The following is a 17,149-nucleotide window of genomic DNA, read 5'->3' on the forward strand; positions in this document are numbered from 1 at the left end:
GATAAGAATTTTTTTTTAGTGTGTTTAGATAATAATTAAAACAAAAAGTAAAACTCCCAGGGAACATGGGAGACTACTTTGAAGTGGTTCTTGGTGGGAGCGTGGCTGGCTGGCTGTGTTTGAGTAGATCATCAGAGAAAACCAGTTGCCTTTGCCTGCTTTCTCACAGCAGGTACTGGGTACGGTGAACAGTGCTGCAGGTATCCTCACAGACAAAATCAGGGCAGCACAGAAACTCCTTTTGGGTGAAGATTGGAGAAAACAGGTAAGGATTGACTAGCTATGTATTATTTATTCACCCCTCCCTCTCCAGACTGATGGTACTGATAAGTTACTGTCTAGGCCTTGGACTCCATGAGGTGCCTGAGGAAATTGCCATTTCTCCCATGGTGTACAGTGTCTGAAGGAGAAGCCCTGATCTGAAGGATTGCTTGATAGATAACAAGCTGAAATAATGAACTGTGGTTTTTGTTGTGCTGGGGCTGTCTACCACAGGGCTTGTCCTCTTCCTTTTCTTTCAATACCCAACATAGCCTAGAGGGCTGGCCCTCAGCCCTTCCCCCATGCATAGTATCACTCAGAACCCTTACCACCGGGTAAATGAGTTCACAAGCCAAAGTTCAAAAGGAAACAACAAACTGAATTACATTAAGACCATAGGAATCTAAAAGTCAATAAACATTAAAAGGAAAAAAGAGAAGATTTTGGCTATATGATACAAGAATAAGAAATAACCAGGTAGAAATATCAAAGAAAAAAATAATAAAGTGGAATGAAAATAAAGTGGATACAGCTGAAAAATGAATTAGTGAGTTGAAAAGTCAGATTGAGAAACTCCCAGAAGGAAGCAAGAAGTTAAATAGAAAATATGAATGCAGATGTGAAATGAAGGACAGAAGTAGATGTGCCAACATTCGGTAACAAAAGAGGTCCAGAAGAAGAAAAAATTTAAAGTCTGAAACAACCATAGAGTGCCAAGCAGGAGAGAAAGAAGTACCCACATCCAGACACATACTGAAATTAGGAGTATTAAAGATAATGAGAAAACTCTAAAAGCTTTTTGACGGTAAATCATCGTATAAAGGAACAAGAATCATGGTGACCTTACTCTTCTGAAGAACAATGCTGGCTGTAAGGAAACAGTATTTTTAAAGTACTGGACCTAAAATTTTATAGCCATTAAAATTGTTATTCAAATGTAGTCAAGAATGAGAGCTTGACAGCCTTCCAGAGAGCAGAGAGTCTCCCGCTTCACCCTATTCCTAGTCAAAATCCTTCCTCCTCCTTGGAGATAAACACTATTGCTGACATATTATCATGGGTTGGTTTTGTCTGTTTGGGGGCTTTCAAATCGAATCATACATCATATATATTCTTATTTGACTTCTTTATTGTACAAAAATGGAAGAGTAAAATGAATACCTATGTGTCCATCATCCAGCTTCAACATTTAACATTCTGGCATTTTTTATTTCCGTTACCTCCCCTTCCACTTCTTTGTTTTGCTGAGGTATTTAAAAGCAAATCCTGTGTAATTTTACATGTAAATACTTCTGTATGTACCTGTAATATATAAGAATTCTTTAAACTCAAAAATATTGAAGTATAACATGAATAATGAATAAAAAATTCAAAAATTTCACAAGCTGAATACATTTGTGTAACTACCACTAATGTCAAGAAATAGAATTGTGCCGCCCCATAATGTTACTCTGCCTCTCATCCTCCTTCCAGAACCTATCTCCTTTCCTTCTCACAGGGAATCATTCTAATTTTTTTTTTACTTTTTTTTTTCTTTGTGGTTGGAGGTAATTAGGTTTATTTATTTGTTTTTTGAGTGGCAGTACTGGGAATATCCTGATTTGTGTAATTATAGATTAACTTAGCCTGATGATGGCCTTTTTGTAAATAGAATCACATACTACATTTTGCTTTTTTGTATATGGCTTCTGTCAACCAACTTTCACCATTGTGAGCTTCATTTCTACTTAGGGGTATAGCAGTAATTTGTACTTTCTCATTGCTATGAAGTATTCCATTGTATTCGTGTACACTTTATTACACTGTTGATAGGTATTTAGGTTGTTTTCGTTTGAGGTTATTCAAATGTTGCTGCTTTAAACATTCTTGTACATGTCTTTTGCTGCACATATGGACACATTTTTCTTGGATATGTACCTAGGAGTGGTATACATATGTGAAGCTTTAGTAAATACTGCCGAGCAGTTTTACTAAATGCTGTTATTAATGAACACTATCCAGCAATATGTGAGAGTTTCAGTTTCTTCACATGCTGACAATATTGTCAGTCCTTAATCTTAGCCATTCTAGTGGAGGTGAAATGATATCTCCTGGATATTTGTTGGCCATTTGTATACATCCTTTTTTTGTAAAGTCCCTGTTTAAGTCTCTGACCTATTTTTCTTATGAAGCTGTAGAGATTGTTTATATAATCTGGGTGTGAGCCCTTTGTTAGTTCTTCTATATTTGGAAATAGCTTCTCTTACTTTGGGGTTTGCCTTTCACTCTGTCAAGTGTATATTTTGATGAACACACATTCTTAATTTTAATGAAGATTTAATTTATCACTTTCCATTTACCTGTCAAAGATACCTTTCCCAAAACTCCAAGATGATGACACTATGTTTTTACATTATTGTCTGAAAGGTTTATTGTTTTACCTCACATATTTACACCTACAATTCACTAAGAATTGATAGAGTGTGAGGTGGGGGTAATTTTAATTTCAATTTAAAAAAGAATCCCATTGACCAAGTCTCATTGTAAAGATTGTCCATGCCCCACTGTTCTTCAGTGCCACCTTGGCAACAGACCAGGTGCCCATATGGTGTTTTTTTGGTTGTGTTTTTTTTTTTTTTTTTTTTGAATCTCTATTCTGTTTCTTGTTCTGTTTGTCTAATCTTGCATCCATAGGATCACTCTCTTAACTACCATAGCTTTATAGTAAGTCTTGATATCTGATAGAGAAGTCCCATAACCTTGTTTTCTTTTTTCACCACTGTTCATGGCTAGGTTTGGCCCTTTGACTTCCATGTACCTTTTAGAATCAGCTTATCAAGCTCCCCGGAAAGCCTATTGGGATTTTTGATTGACTTGTATTGAATCTATGGATCAATTAATTTGGGGAGAATTGGACACACTGGTGTTTTTTATATTCTGCAAATGTGAGTGGTACTATAATGGATCACTTTGTACGTATTACTTCATACATGTGTCCTTCATGCTCCTTAGAACTACCTTTTAAAAAGCATCAAGAATGTAAATGGTGATAGAATTCAAAGATGAATATCATTAAAGACTTTAAAATCCTTGCTAGCAAGATTTTAAGTGGTAATTTATAAAATAATTGACTCCATCTTCTGAGAAGTGCTCTACTAATGAAGCCAAGTGTATTTTTTTGATTCACATGGGCCTAAAGTTTAAAAGATCTCTCAGGATTCTTCATTTGTCAAATTCACTTCCTCACTGAAATAAAGTGTATGGGATATGAAAGTATAAAACCCTTCTGTTAAGAAGGACAAATATTAATGGGTCACCCATTAAACCTTAACCTGTAATTGCTACTTTAAATGTTCTCCTGATGTATCTTTGGGAGATTGACAATCTTTAAACTTTCTTTTCTTTATTTGTAAGTGGAGGGATTATTCTAAAACAAGATTACAAACTGGGTTTCTCAGTCAAGTGATTGGTTTGGGGGAAGTAGGAAAGTGCAGAAGGTTAAGTCTTGGGCCCACCACCTTGGCTAGCTTCAACCAGGGTGACTATTTTTACCTGTTTTATAAACTGGAATTCCTAACATGATTGCTTGACTTAATAAGATTCTGCTGCTAAAATTTTTGGAAGATTACTGTCTTGATTTTTTACTTTGCAGTTCTCTTTTTCTATAATTGGTATGATTAGTTTTTGGCATGGTTACACCTTTATCTGAGGAGTGCCAAATTCTCTGCGAGGAATCTGGTAGGTTAACTCAGTTCCTATAATTCCTCACACTTTCTTCTGGGAATCCCTTATTTTCTCATTGTAAATCTGTCTGAATCTCATTAGCAGAGGAAGGACTTAAGACAAATGAGCCTTCTGCTCAGAAGAAGGCTCAGAAGGTATACCTTTGAGTACACCAATTTTCTATTCATTTAGGATTATGTCAGCTTTCATAATCCTAAATGTTTCATAGCAGCTGTGTGGAAACCAGCAACTGCTGCCCATAGGGAGTTAATATCACCAGCTGTGAAGAGGTGTCATGGTCAATGCTGGTACCATTGACTAGCACTATGTCAGTGACTAGTGCATCTTTATCCTGGCACATTTCTTCTGACTAGCTTTTCTGTTCCCTTCTGTTTCTCTTGAGTGTATTTTGAGCCTGCCAGTGACTCCATAGATTGAGCATAACTTTTGATGAGAGTGAAAATAGGAACTTAAAAAATCTTTGGCAGGGGTTCTCAACCTTCAGTGTGCTAATTTTTGCTGAGCCTTTGGGCTGGTTGGGATGAGACAGTCGGTAGAGATCCTCCTCTTTCCCAGCAGTAGTGCAGTGCCAATATTACCTCATCAGGACAAATTATTACTGTGAAGTTACGGGAGAGTTGACCACTCTGTGCCTCTGTCTTTAAAGATAGTCACCTACTTGCTAAGTCTTGAAGAATGAGGTGATCAGATTGATTCATCTGCTGAAGACTTTAAAAAAAATCAGACATAGAGTTGTGTTTATCTTTATTTTCTAGTTTAAACATTTATTTTCTTGAGTAGGTAATACAGTCACTGTTAAGGGAATTCAACATAAAAGTTATCATCTCACCCCTTCGGCAGTCACCTCTTACCTTTGCTTGAGGCAACTAATATTAGAACTTATTTTACATACCCTTCTGAGTTATTCCATGCATAAATGTATGATTTTAATGTTTTGACTCTAGTGGAATGCATTAAAGGTGTTAAATTCATTACTTTGCAGGTGAATTTTAGAATTAAATGTCAAGGATTTTCTTAACAATGTACCCAGTACTATACAAACATGCATTTTTTGTGTGTGTGTGATTTTTTTTTTTTTTAGGTTTTTTTAAAAAATTGAAGTATAGTAAGTTACAATGTGTCAGTTATGATGTGTCAGTTTCTGGTGCACAGCACAATGTCTCATACATATACATATGTATATTCATTTTCATATTCTTTTTCATCATAGGTTACCACAAGATATTGAATACAGTTCCCTGTGCTGTACAGAAGAAATTTGTTTTTTATCTGTTTTTATATATAGTAGTTAGTATCTGCAAATCTCAAACTCCCAGTTTACACCTTCCCATCCCCATTCCCCCCAGTAACCATAAGATATTTACTATGTCTGAATCTGTTTCTATTTTGTAGATGAGTTCATTAGTGTCTTTTTTTTCTGTTTTTAGATTCTACATATGAGTGATATCATATGGCATTTTTCTGTTTCTGGCTTACTTCACATAAAATGATGATCTCCAGGTCCATCCATGTTGCTTCAAATGGCATTATTTTATTTTATTTTTTATTGCTGAGTAGTATTCCATTGTATAAGTATGCCATAGCTTCTTTATCCAGTCATCTGTTGATGGACATTTAGGTTGTTTCCATGTCTTGGCTATTGTAAATAGTGCTGCTATGAACATTGGGGTGCATGTATCTTTTCTAATTAAATTTTCCTCTAGATATGTGCCCAGGAGTGGGATTGCTGTAGCATATGGTAACTCTTTTTAGTTTCTTGGGGAATCTCCATACTGTTTTCCATAATGGCTGCATCAAACTGCATTCCCACCAACAGCGTAGAAGGGTTCCCTTTTCTCCACACCCTCTCTAGCATTTATTTTTTGGGGACTTTTGAATAATGGCCATTCTGACTGATGTGAGGTGATACCTCATGGTAGTTTTAATTGGCATTTCTCTGATATTGAGCATTTTTTCATATGACTATTGGTCATTCATATGTCTTCATTGGAGAACTGCCTGTTTAGGTCTTCTGCCCATTTTTGGATTGGGTGGTTTTGTGTTTTTATTATTAAGTTAAATGAACTGCTTATATATTCTAGAAGTTAAACCTTTGTCAGTCACATTATTTGCAAATATTTTCTCCCATTCAGTAGGTTGTCATTTTGTTTTGCTTATGGTTTCCTTTGCTGTGCAAAAGTTTCTAAGTTTAATTAGACTAATTTGTTTATTTTTGCTTTTATTTCTATTGCCTAGATAGACTGCCCTAATACGACATTGCTGAGATTTATATCAGAGAATATTTTGCCTAAGTTTTCTTCTAGGAGGTTTATAGTGTCTTACCTTATGTTTAAGTCATTAAGCCATTTTGAGTTTATTTTTGTGTGTGGTGTGAGGGAGTGTTCTAACTTCATTGATTTATGTGTGGCTGTCCAGTTTTCCCAATACCACTTGCTGAACAGACTGTCTTTTCTTCATTGTATATTCTTGCCTCCTTTGTTGAAGTTTGACCACAAGTCTGTGGGTTTATTTCTGGGCTCTCTGTTCTGTTCCATTCATCCATTTGTCTGTTTTTTATGCCAATATCATGCTGTTTTGATTACTGTAGCTCTGTAGTATTGTCTGAAGTCTGGGAGGGTTATTCCTCCAGCTTTACTCCTTTTCTTCAGTATTGCTTTGGCAATTCTGGGTCTTCTGTGATTCCATAAAAATTTCAGGATTATTTGTTCTAGTTCTGTGAAGAATGTCCTGGGTAATTTGATAGGGATTGAATTAAATCTGTAGATTGCTTTGGGTAGTATGACCATTTTCACAATAATAATTCTTTCAATCCAAGAGCAAAAATATGTCATGCGTTTTCACCTCTAGTTAATTCTGACAGTCAATTTGTACTTGAGGCTAGTGTTGCTGTGTAGTGGAAATGTAACCTCCTTACTTGTGTACCTTTCATTATCATCCTTTCTTTAAAACTAAATATCTGAAAATACAATAGGCAGATGATACTTACGAACTATCAGTAATTTTATGCACTTTCTGTTTTTTATTTGGAATAGAGCAGACTTAGAAATGTGCTTAGGGGTTGTGATTTGAAGCCATCATAGACTTCTAGTGACACTCTTGCTGTCAACTCCTTTAAGGTGACAGTAAGATTGTGTACTTGAGATTTGCCTAATGTTAAGATGCGGCAAGACTGGGAGTTAGGAGACTTGGTCTCAGTCTGCACTGGGCAAGTCATCTGACCTCTCAACTTGAACAGTATACAAAAATTTGACATAGATTTCTAAGGCTTTCAGATACTCTACTGGAAAAGAAAAGAAAAGAAAAAAAAAAAAAAAAAACTTCCCTGAGCTTCCTGTTTCAACCAAATAGCATATTGCCAGAACACATAATCTACAGACAGGCACTGCCCCGTCTCAGTGGTCTAAAATGCTTAATTTCTTTTTTGAGATGTTTCTCCTTTCAGCCTGGCATGGTTTGCAAGAGCACTTTGAATTTGATTGTGAGTCTGTTATTACTTGTTCCCATTTGATAAGGTCAGACTCACCCCAGGCAGCTGTTGATGAGATCGGACATGACCCATTGATCTGTGACATCGATTCCCAGAGCAATCAGTTGACTGAGAAATGCACCCAAACTCAAATCACTGTAACCAAAAAAGAGAAATTCTCCTTTGTTTCACCTTTCATTTCCAAATATGATACACCAAGAGGGAATCAAGCTTCTTGTCAATTAGAAAGAAAATATTATGAGAGAATTAAAAGGCACCAAAGGACATTTTGACCTCATGGAAGGACTAGGTTAGACTCCATTGATCAAAATTACTGTGCTGGTTCTGGATTGGGCCCCACAACCAGCTGGTCAGAGCCTTTCTATCTGCAACCAGCAGCAGTTCCACTAATTAGTCCACACATGGTCCAACTTTAAGGTTCTTTGAGCCCAGTCATCAATTTTTTTATCCACTCCTAAGGTAAGTGGTAAATATGTGGAATCTCTTTTTTATGAAGAAATGTAGGAAATCCCTGTGTAGATAGAAAGATAATATTTGAAATAAAATTCAGGAAAGGAGCACCAGCTTTTTCCATAGGAGATGCTAAATTAGCATTTGTTGATAAAATTCAAGAATATTTCTAGGATCTGTAGTCATTTAATGGTAAAAAGTAGTTATTTTTTGGAAACGAGAATGCCTGTCTAAAGGATCTTGCTCTTAATGCCAACATGCATGATTTTATTTCTGTTTTATCTATTTCTGCTTTTCAGTTTTCTTGCTACTTTAATAATTTTCAAATTTTAAAGAGAGTGGCAAAAAGAAGCATTAAATAATTTAGGATTTCTAAATAGAGAGTAAGTTAATAAAATGAATTAACTTTTTCACCTCACAGTTTTTATATAAAATAGGAGCTCTAGGGGTTTTTTTTTTTTTTAAGTGCTAAAGGACTTTTTAATAAAGAATAATGGCCAGAAAGTTTTAAAGGAATAATTATGGGAAAGGACTGAGACTTTTTAAGAGAGGATAGAGTGTAGTAAATTACTGCTGCAGTTAATGAGGCAAGTCTAAGATTTTTAAATTAATTTTTATTTGCAAGTACTAGATATGACTACATTTTTAATTTTTGAATTTCAAATAATTCACAAGTGTACAGAATAAAAATAGAGATACCTAATACCTCTTCCAAATTCTGAGATGTACCTACTTCAAAGTTTTATTTAAAAAGTTGTTTATACATATGTATGCATAAATGTATATACCGGATAAAAATCAGTCATTCTTCCTTAGAGGAGTCTTTTTCCTTTTTCTTTTTTGCCTCTCCCTTCCCCCTCCAAATTCCCCCCTGCACCCTCACGGTCTCCTATACACTTCCAGTAACATATAAACTTGTGCGCCCTTCTGTATTCTTTCTTCATGCTTGCATAATCACATACATATACATCTCATATACATATGCATACATATATGTGTATATTTGTAGGATTTTATTTTACTCAGTGATGTACGTTCTCACGTCGAATCTATGGATCAACTGGAGACAACTTACATCTTTATATTGAATTTTCTAATCCCTGAGCATGATGTATCCCACCATTAAATTAATTTACTTAAATAGTGGTGTGTGTATATGTATTTGACACTGCCAATACTTTTCTTTTTCTTGAAACGGTCCTGCTTTGGTTTCACAAATACCAATATTGTTCTTGTGGTTTTCCCCTCTTCTCTATGGCCCTTTCTCTTTTTCATTTGTAGACTTTTTTTCCTGTGCTATTTCTCAAGATTCTGTCATTGGCTTACTTTCTCTTGTCCCTGAGTGATCTCTACCTACTTAATGATTATCCACAAATGTTTAAATATTTATCTCTGGTTTGTACCTTTTGCTGTTGTTCTCTAAACCCAAATACCTTCTGGACATCTCCACTTTTGCCATTCAATTTTGTTGGAGAAAAGCTGGAATTTTTTTCCAGTTACAATTTCTGGCAATGATGTGCTTAAAAAACCTTTTCCTACTAGATTATAAAACATTCTTTTATGTTTTAATACTTTTATGGTTTAGTTTTTTACATTTAATTCTTCATTCCATCTGGAATTTATTTTTGTGTTTGGAAATAAGTAGGGAAAATATGTGTTTTTGAATTGATATTCATTTGTTGTTTTTTACTTTTTGTCCATTTTATATGTTAGTGGGAACATAACATAACTTGGTGACAGTACTGTGAAGGCTGGACGAGGTATCTTGTTCACTGGTGAATTCTCTGGCATCCAGCACAGTGCCTAAGTGATAGTAAGATTTTAGTAAACATTGAATGAACAAATTATGAAAGGAGAGACTTGTTTACTTATCTGTTTTAACTTAATAACACTATTGTTTTTCCTCCACCTGAAAGTCTTCCACATGTTAGAATCTTTAACCTATGAAGTATTTTAACCTCATTGAATCTTTAAAAATAATGTTTTTTTCAGGGTAAACCCAATAATCTATTCATGTCAGATATGCCTTGATTCTTTCCCAGCCCCCAAGCTTGCTAGAGAAGCAGTTTATACTCACTTTTCTTCTAAGTTAGCAGAGCTTTCGTGAAAACCTCCTGTTCCATATGTGGCTTTGTAGATGTAATCATATGTATTATTGCTGGTACTGTTTCTGAGTCTGCTTAATCTTTATTGCTACCCTGTGCCAGTTCCTGAGGATTTATTTAGCTGATTTTTGTTTTCTTTACTTGTACTTTCAGTCTTGCAGCGGGAGCCATTGATAATATGTAAGGAAGATCTCTTTTGTTTTTCTGATGATGGTTTTTCCAGTGATAGAGTCAAGAAACTGAGTTTAAAAAAAAAAAGACATTTCAATCCACTATTATTTATTGGTACCTTCACGTGCAAAGATCAAAATGCTATAGAAAGTGTTTCTTTCTGCAGAAGGAATGCCTTTTCAGGAAGGGAACATAAGACACAACTATTGCAAAACTCATTTTAGGCACAGTGCCAAGTGAGCAGTATAAACACTAATGTGCAAATTCAGGAATGGGAAAAATCACTCTGACTTGGGGTGACTAAGGAAAACTTCCTGGAGGAGTTGAGACATTTAAGATCATGTGTGATGTATGGTAAATACAGCATCTCATATGTTAGAAAAATGAACAAAATTGTGGAATGGAATGCATTGTATGATGGCCAGTGAATATATATACTAAGATGACTGTGTAGGAGAGAAGAGAATAGGAAGGTGATTGGGGCAGATTGAGGAGAGTCTTTAGTTTGTTGCTGATGTTGTTGTTTCGGAAATATATTCCTTAGGAATATCCTATTTCAGCAAGCATGGGCCATAAATACTAGGACTGGAAAGTCCTTCATAGTTTTATTGATATGAAGAAAGAGCCTGCTGTATTGATGAGCCTGTGTCTTTATATATTTCTTCCATGGGTGCTATTAACCTTGCCGTTTTCTGTATATTTCAGGCATTAGTCTCTTACCATGGGGGATTGGAATTTGTTGGGTGGCATCCTAGAGGAAGTTCACTCCCACTCAACCATAGTGGGGAAAATCTGGCTGACCATCCTCTTCATTTTCCGAATGCTGATTCTTGGTGTGGCTGCTGAAGATGTCTGGGATGATGAACAGTCAGCATTTGCTTGTAATACCCAGCAGCCAGGTTGCAATACTGTCTGCTATGATGATGCTTTCCCTATCTCTTTGATCAGGTTCTGGGTTTTACAGATCATCTTCGTGTCTTCTCCCTCTCTGGTGTATATGGGTCATGCACTTTATAGACTCAGAGCCTTTGAAAAAGAGAGACAGAGGAAAAAGTCACAGCTTACAGCCCAAATGGAGAATCCAGAGCTTGAATTGGAGGAGCAACAGAGGATAGATAGAGAACTAAGGAAGTTAGAGGAGCAGAAGAGGATCCAAAAAGTCCCTCTAAAAGGATGTCTGCTGCGAACTTATGTCTTACACATCTTGACCAGATCTGTGCTGGAAGTAGGGTTCATGATAGGCCAATATATTCTCTATGGGTTTCAAGTGCAACCCCTTTACAAATGCACTCAACCTCCTTGCCCCAACGCAGTGGATTGCTTTGTATCCAGGCCCACAGAGAAGACCATTTTCATGCTCTTTATGTACAGCATTGCATCCATCTCTTTGTTCCTCAACGTACTGGAAATACTTCATCTGGGGATCAGGAAAATCATGAGGGCACTTTATGATAAATCCAGCAGTGGGGACATTGAGGATGAAAGAGGACATCCATTCCATTTGAAAAAATATTCAGTGGCCAAGAAGTGTATGATTTGCTCTCCCTTCCCTGAAAGAATCTCTCTACTTCAAGCCAACAATCAACAGCAAGTCATCCGAGTCAATGTACCAAAGTCTAAAACCACGTGGCAAGTTGAGACCAGCCAAGTTGAAGTAGACCCTTGCTGTAGTAAGAAAGACTGGGCTGAGAAGGATCAGCACAGCGGACAGCTCCATGTCCACAGCCCATGTCCCTGGGGAAATGGTGCTAGAATTCAGCACCAGGGACAGCAACCAGACCGGTCTTCCTTTGGCCTGCAGAATGCAATGCCCCAGTCCTGGCTAGGTACAACAGTGGCTCCTAGACATTGTCAATCACATACAACAGGACCGTGGGAGCAGCCCCAGAACCGGCAACTCTCAGGGGAGCCTCTCACAGATTTGCACAGTCACTGCAGACACGGCAATGGCAGCATAAGAGAGGGCAAGGTCTGGACAGACAGATCTTGCCGGGGCAGTCGCAAGGCCAGCTTTCTGTCCAGGTCGCTGTCTGAAAAGGGGCAGCTGTACAGTGACTCAGGAAGCTCCAGTTCTCGAAATAGCTCTTGTTTGGGCTTTCCACATCGGGAAAACAGTCCCTCGCTTCTGCCTCCAGCCACTGGGCGCAGAACATCAATGGTAAGTAAAGACAGACAGCCTGACTGCTCATGGAACTTTCACAAGAGGTGTTCCACTCTGGTCACTTCTTAGCCTTCTCTTTTCTATTTTTGTGTGTTTATAGGTATGTGTTGAGAGAGAGGGAGAGGAGGAGAGAAAGGTTAATATATGGAGAGTTAAATTCACTGAATATATTCAGTTAAATTCAATCATAAAATAAACTTACTGAAAACTTACTGTATATCAATTAATCTTATAAGTGCTGGGTGTATAAATGAATGAAATACCATCTCTGCTATCAAAGGGCTCAATGTATGGATGGGAAATTGGACAGGTAAACATGTAAATGTGATCAAGTGTAAGGTGCCATGCTAGAGCAGGTGATGGGCAAAGGAGGGAGAGGTCAGGTCTTTGTGGATGGGTCTGAAAAAACTTCATAGTTGAAGTTACTTTTGAACTGAGCCTTGAAAGATGTGGTGAGTTTCTCTGAACCTGGGAGGACTGGAGTGCATAGAAGAAAGCCATCCTAGTAGAAGGAGGACACAGACAGAGGCTAAGAGGTGTGACATAGCAGGGCTGTCTGGGGGACCATGCATGTCTGGAGCACAGGGTAGTAGAGGAGCTACAGAGAGAGAAAAGACTGGAGAATGGGGCATGGAGGCCTTGCAGGAAGGCGTTGGAGAACCCATTAAAGGATGTGCAGCAGAGAAGTGACTGGATCAGAGTTGCACTTCAGAAAATTCTTTCCATCAGAGTGTGGAAAATGGATCAGAGGAAGGATCATTTGTAACCTTGAGTTGCCTTTGTCTCACTAAGGAAGGAGGGTGTGCTCCATTGTTTCAATAGCTCTGGCATTTAAAAGTCATATATATGTATTTGTTGATAATTTCACAAAGACTAAAATCACTATTCTATGGACTTTTATTCTGTTCTCTCAAAGACCACTGTGGGGTAAACATTCCCTAGCCATTGTGAGACACAATGGATATTTACTGTAGATCCTTCTCAGTTCTGGGGGGGGGGGGGGATGACATAGGCTTTACCCATAGTTCCTAACAACTTTTTTCCATTAAAAAGAGAAAATCCCCCAAGTTAATAGGGGAATTTACCAGTTGAGTTCACTTGGTTGAGCTAACACACTTACCTTTTCCTTTGTTTCATTCTTTGTGTTAATAATGATTGACTTGATTATAAATCAATAAAAAAGTTAAAAAAATAGTAATGATTGATTCCCTCCACCCCAGTTTCATATCTCTTATGAGTTTAGAGATACTTTGTTACTGTACTAATGCCGTACTTTGAGGAGGAATCATTCTACTTAGATTTTTCCTAAAATGCTTTTTTCCCCCAAATGGATACTCATTTCTTGTCAGTGACCAGCCATCTACTCAAGAGACTATGTTTAAGATTATTGTATAGCCAGGAGGAGGGTAGAGCTCAGTGGTAGAGTGCATGTTTAGCATGCACGAGGTCCTGGCTTCAAGCCCCAGTACCTCTGTAAATAAACAAACAAACAAACAAACCTAATTACCTCTCACCTCAAAAAAAATTTATTGTGTGGATACTTGGAACCCTGTACCAAACTATAGCAGGATTCTCAACTCTGGCTTGAGTTAGAGTCACTGAAAGCTTTAAAAAAATCTCCATGCCCAGGACCCATCCATCAAGATCTCTGGAGGTGGGATCCAGGATCAGCATTTTGAAAATTCCCTTGGTGATTGCAGTGTGCAGCCAGGGTTGAGAGCCACTTGCCAGTAGCCACTGCTTCTTGTCTGCATTTGTGAAATCAGAATGACAATTTTCATTATTTTCTCCCCCTTGTACCTCCTTTCATGTGAGAGGATTGGCGGAGAATTGAGGGAGGAACAGCAGTATTTAGTTGAAGCAGATTTTCTTAATCTCAGGTTATCTTTTGGGAGAGACCAGCCATGCTGAGGAGCCTGGAGAAAAGATGAAAGGTGACGGGCCTCCTTTATCTTTTCATCTTCCTCTTCCTTCCCTGTTTATGTCGCTAGGAATTACAAATAATGCCTTTGGCCACAGAGCTTTGCTACTTATGGTCACTTTTTCCCAAGCCTCTTACAGAGTTGACCAGCCACTTCAATCCCCAAATGGTGGGAAGATTTGGAATTGAAGTCACAAATGTCAACTGCAGAGCACTGTGGCTGACACATCATGCTTCCTACAAACAGAGGGACCTTTCATTAGAAATTAGCACAGCAAACAATGGATTGTGATCATCCACTTTTAATACATGGACTGTAAACAGCTTCTTACACTATATTAGGTCCCAGAGGGCAGATTTTTAGGCCCCAATCAGATAGATGCATTCTTTTTTTTTAATTGAAGTATAGTCAGTTTACAATGTTGTGTCAATTTCTGGTGTACAACATTATATTTCAGTCATATATATTCTTTTTCATTACAGATTACTACAGGATATTGAGTTTTGAGTCCCTGATTGTGGTCTAGACACTGCCATGGGCTTCCTCACCGTAACCCTGTGATTATTCCCATTTAAGGATAAGGAAATAGATGACTTGTCCAAAATCAAAACAGGGACATAAATTAATGTTTATTGAATGAGTGAATGGGCTAGAATTTTATCCCAAGCTTGTCTGACTCCTGTATCCCATTGCTGCTTCCTGCTCGCTCTGCACAAGGCAGGGAGTAAGTTTAGCATATTTTTAGGATAGATTATTACAAAATGGAACTTCCACATTTTAATTAGTTTTCTCTTCCATGTTATTGCAAAGTCAAAAATTCTGGTTAATTATGGAGGGGACTGATGGAGCTTAGGAAGCAGTTGGCCTTTTAGTTTTAGACCTGGATTTTGAACCAAACAACCACAACTGGAGGAGGAGATGGCAGGTGGGATTCAGATCTTTAAGAGCAGCACCATCAGAGAAAAGAACCTCTTACACAGATGTTCATCTCTGGGGCAACATCGGGGGAAATTGTCCTCAGGAGGTTTTGTTTGGACTCAGTGTATTTGTGACACACATAGAGTCTCAGCTGGGTGGACAGGACTGGCTTTTATAAGCCCTTTGAGTCTGTTTTGTTTTGTTTCCTATCTCTTTCAGAATATGCTTCTAGAACTTTCATCTATTATGAAAAAATAATGCATGTATGGAGTCAGAATATTGGACCCAGGAGCAGCGGGCATCTGTGAGAAAAGTTGTGTGTTTGTCAGCCCAAACTACAGGAGGAAATGCAGGCACCATCCCCTCCAGAGCCACCGGCCAGGCGATGGCTGTGTACTGGGGGATCCCAGCTGGGCTCTCTGACCACTGGGGACAGCCTCTCACTGCCCGGCTTGGCCACACTGCCTGAGGCCAGCCTGACACCAGGGAAGCAGTCCACACCATCAGAGAAATTCTTGGGGGCAAGAACTGCTGCCCAAGGGGAGTGGGGGAAGAGTGGGATGTGCTGCCTTCTCTGCCAGCAGCCCGCTCTGCAGCAGCAGCAGACCTTGAACATGGATACAGAGCATGCCAGGAGTTCTGCCAGCAACGTGGGCTCAACATGCTTCTTGTCTGTACAGGGGAGGTTGGTGAGGAGCTTTTTATTTTCTTCCTCTCATCAGCTCATTTATTTCTTGGGGATGAAGCAGCTGGATGTTCTTAAGATGCCTCTCTGTAAAATATTGATTACAACATTGGCCAACACTCCCATCGCATGACTTTATCCTTCTGCTGTGATCCAGCGACATCAGTGGTGATGCCATGACTGTGGGCCAACAGGTGCCGGTGGGATTGCATTTTGGACTTCCAGGGGAGGGACTCAAACTGGCACTGCTTCCTCACCTTCAGCGCCCTCCCAGTTGTCCTGAGCCATCCAGGGGAGGTGCACCAAAAAGTACTTAACACTTCTTCTAGAGCACAGAGGCAGGGGGGCTGTGTGATGTGCACTAACTATACAATCTGTATGGCTGGTTGGCTGGTTGTTACTGTCCAAGTTCTGAGAGTCATAAAGGTGGGTTCAGTTCCCATGGGAGAAGCCAGGTAGCTCCTGCATCCTCCATCCCATGGCCAGATTCCCCTATCCCTGGCCACACACCTTGTTTAATAAACACTTCAAGTTATTAGGAGAGTCAGTTCAGTCCAAAGACACAAAGCTCTGTGTCATCTATATCCTGTTTTATCCTTTTACCTTTATCCTGAGATAAAATCCAAATTCCTTAGGCTGGCACGTAAAGCCTTCACAGGCTGGTCCCTGCCTCATGTTTGTTCCCTACCTGTCCCCTAGCCTGTCCCCTAACACAGCTGCTTACTGAGTAAAGCAGATTGCCCTCCCAATGTGGATGACCATCCTCCAATCTGTTGGGGGCCTGCACAGAATAAAGATAGAGGAAGGATGAATTTGTTCTCTCTCTCTTTGATCTGGGATATCAATGTTCTGCCTTTGAACTGATACTTACATCATTAGCTCTATAGTTCTCAGAACTATACCTCCAGCTTTCCTGAGCCTCTAGCTTGCAAAAGGTAGATTTTGGGGACTTCTTAGCCTTCATAATTGTGTGAGCCAATCAATTAATCATATCTATATCTATCTGTCTATGAAATCTATTGTGTCTGTCTCTCTGGAGAACCCTAATACCCTGGGATGTTGCAGAAGAGAGCCCAGTACTGGTTGAGGCTGGTCATGCTCCCAGCCCAAATGGCTCCTGAGTCTTCTCTGTTCCCACTTGCAAAGGTGGAAATGAGGTGTGGAGATATGAAAAGGTGTGTGATCTTTCCTGCAGTGAGTTGGTGGAAGAGCCAGTGAAGACCAGGTAGATGAAAATGACTCCAGGCCCAAGCCCAAATAGGTACC

At 38.7% G+C, this 17,149-nt stretch overlaps 1 protein-coding gene across 1 annotated transcript; it reads left to right on the forward strand.

Annotated features, from left to right (window-relative positions):
• Positions 1-130: 130 nt before the first annotated feature.
• Positions 131-16,695, forward strand: GJA10 (gap junction protein alpha 10). Its single transcript, XM_010987690.3, has 3 exons — positions 131-265; positions 10,903-12,355; positions 15,418-16,695. The coding sequence occupies exons 2-3, from the start codon at positions 10,919-10,921 to the stop codon at positions 15,454-15,456; spliced, it is 1,476 nt and encodes a 491-aa protein (XP_010985992.1). The 5' UTR covers positions 131-265; positions 10,903-10,918; the 3' UTR covers positions 15,457-16,695.
• The last annotated feature ends 454 nt before the right edge of the window (positions 16,696-17,149 follow it).

The sequence above is a fragment of the Camelus dromedarius genome, chromosome 6 (assembly GCF_036321535.1).
Source record: "Camelus dromedarius isolate mCamDro1 chromosome 6, mCamDro1.pat, whole genome shotgun sequence".
NCBI lineage: Eukaryota > Metazoa > Chordata > Mammalia > Artiodactyla > Camelidae > Camelus > Camelus dromedarius.

Bases quoted from the DNA above. Each gene is read 5' to 3' on its own strand.
- GJA10 (XM_010987690.3), top strand. From the start codon at position 10,919: ATGGGGGATTGGAATTTGTTGGGTGGCATCCTAGAGGAAGTTCACTCC. The intron at 12,356-15,417 runs GTAAGTAAAGAC...TATCTCTTTCAG, and splicing joins CTGGGCGCAGAACATCAATG to AATATGCTTCTAGAACTTTC.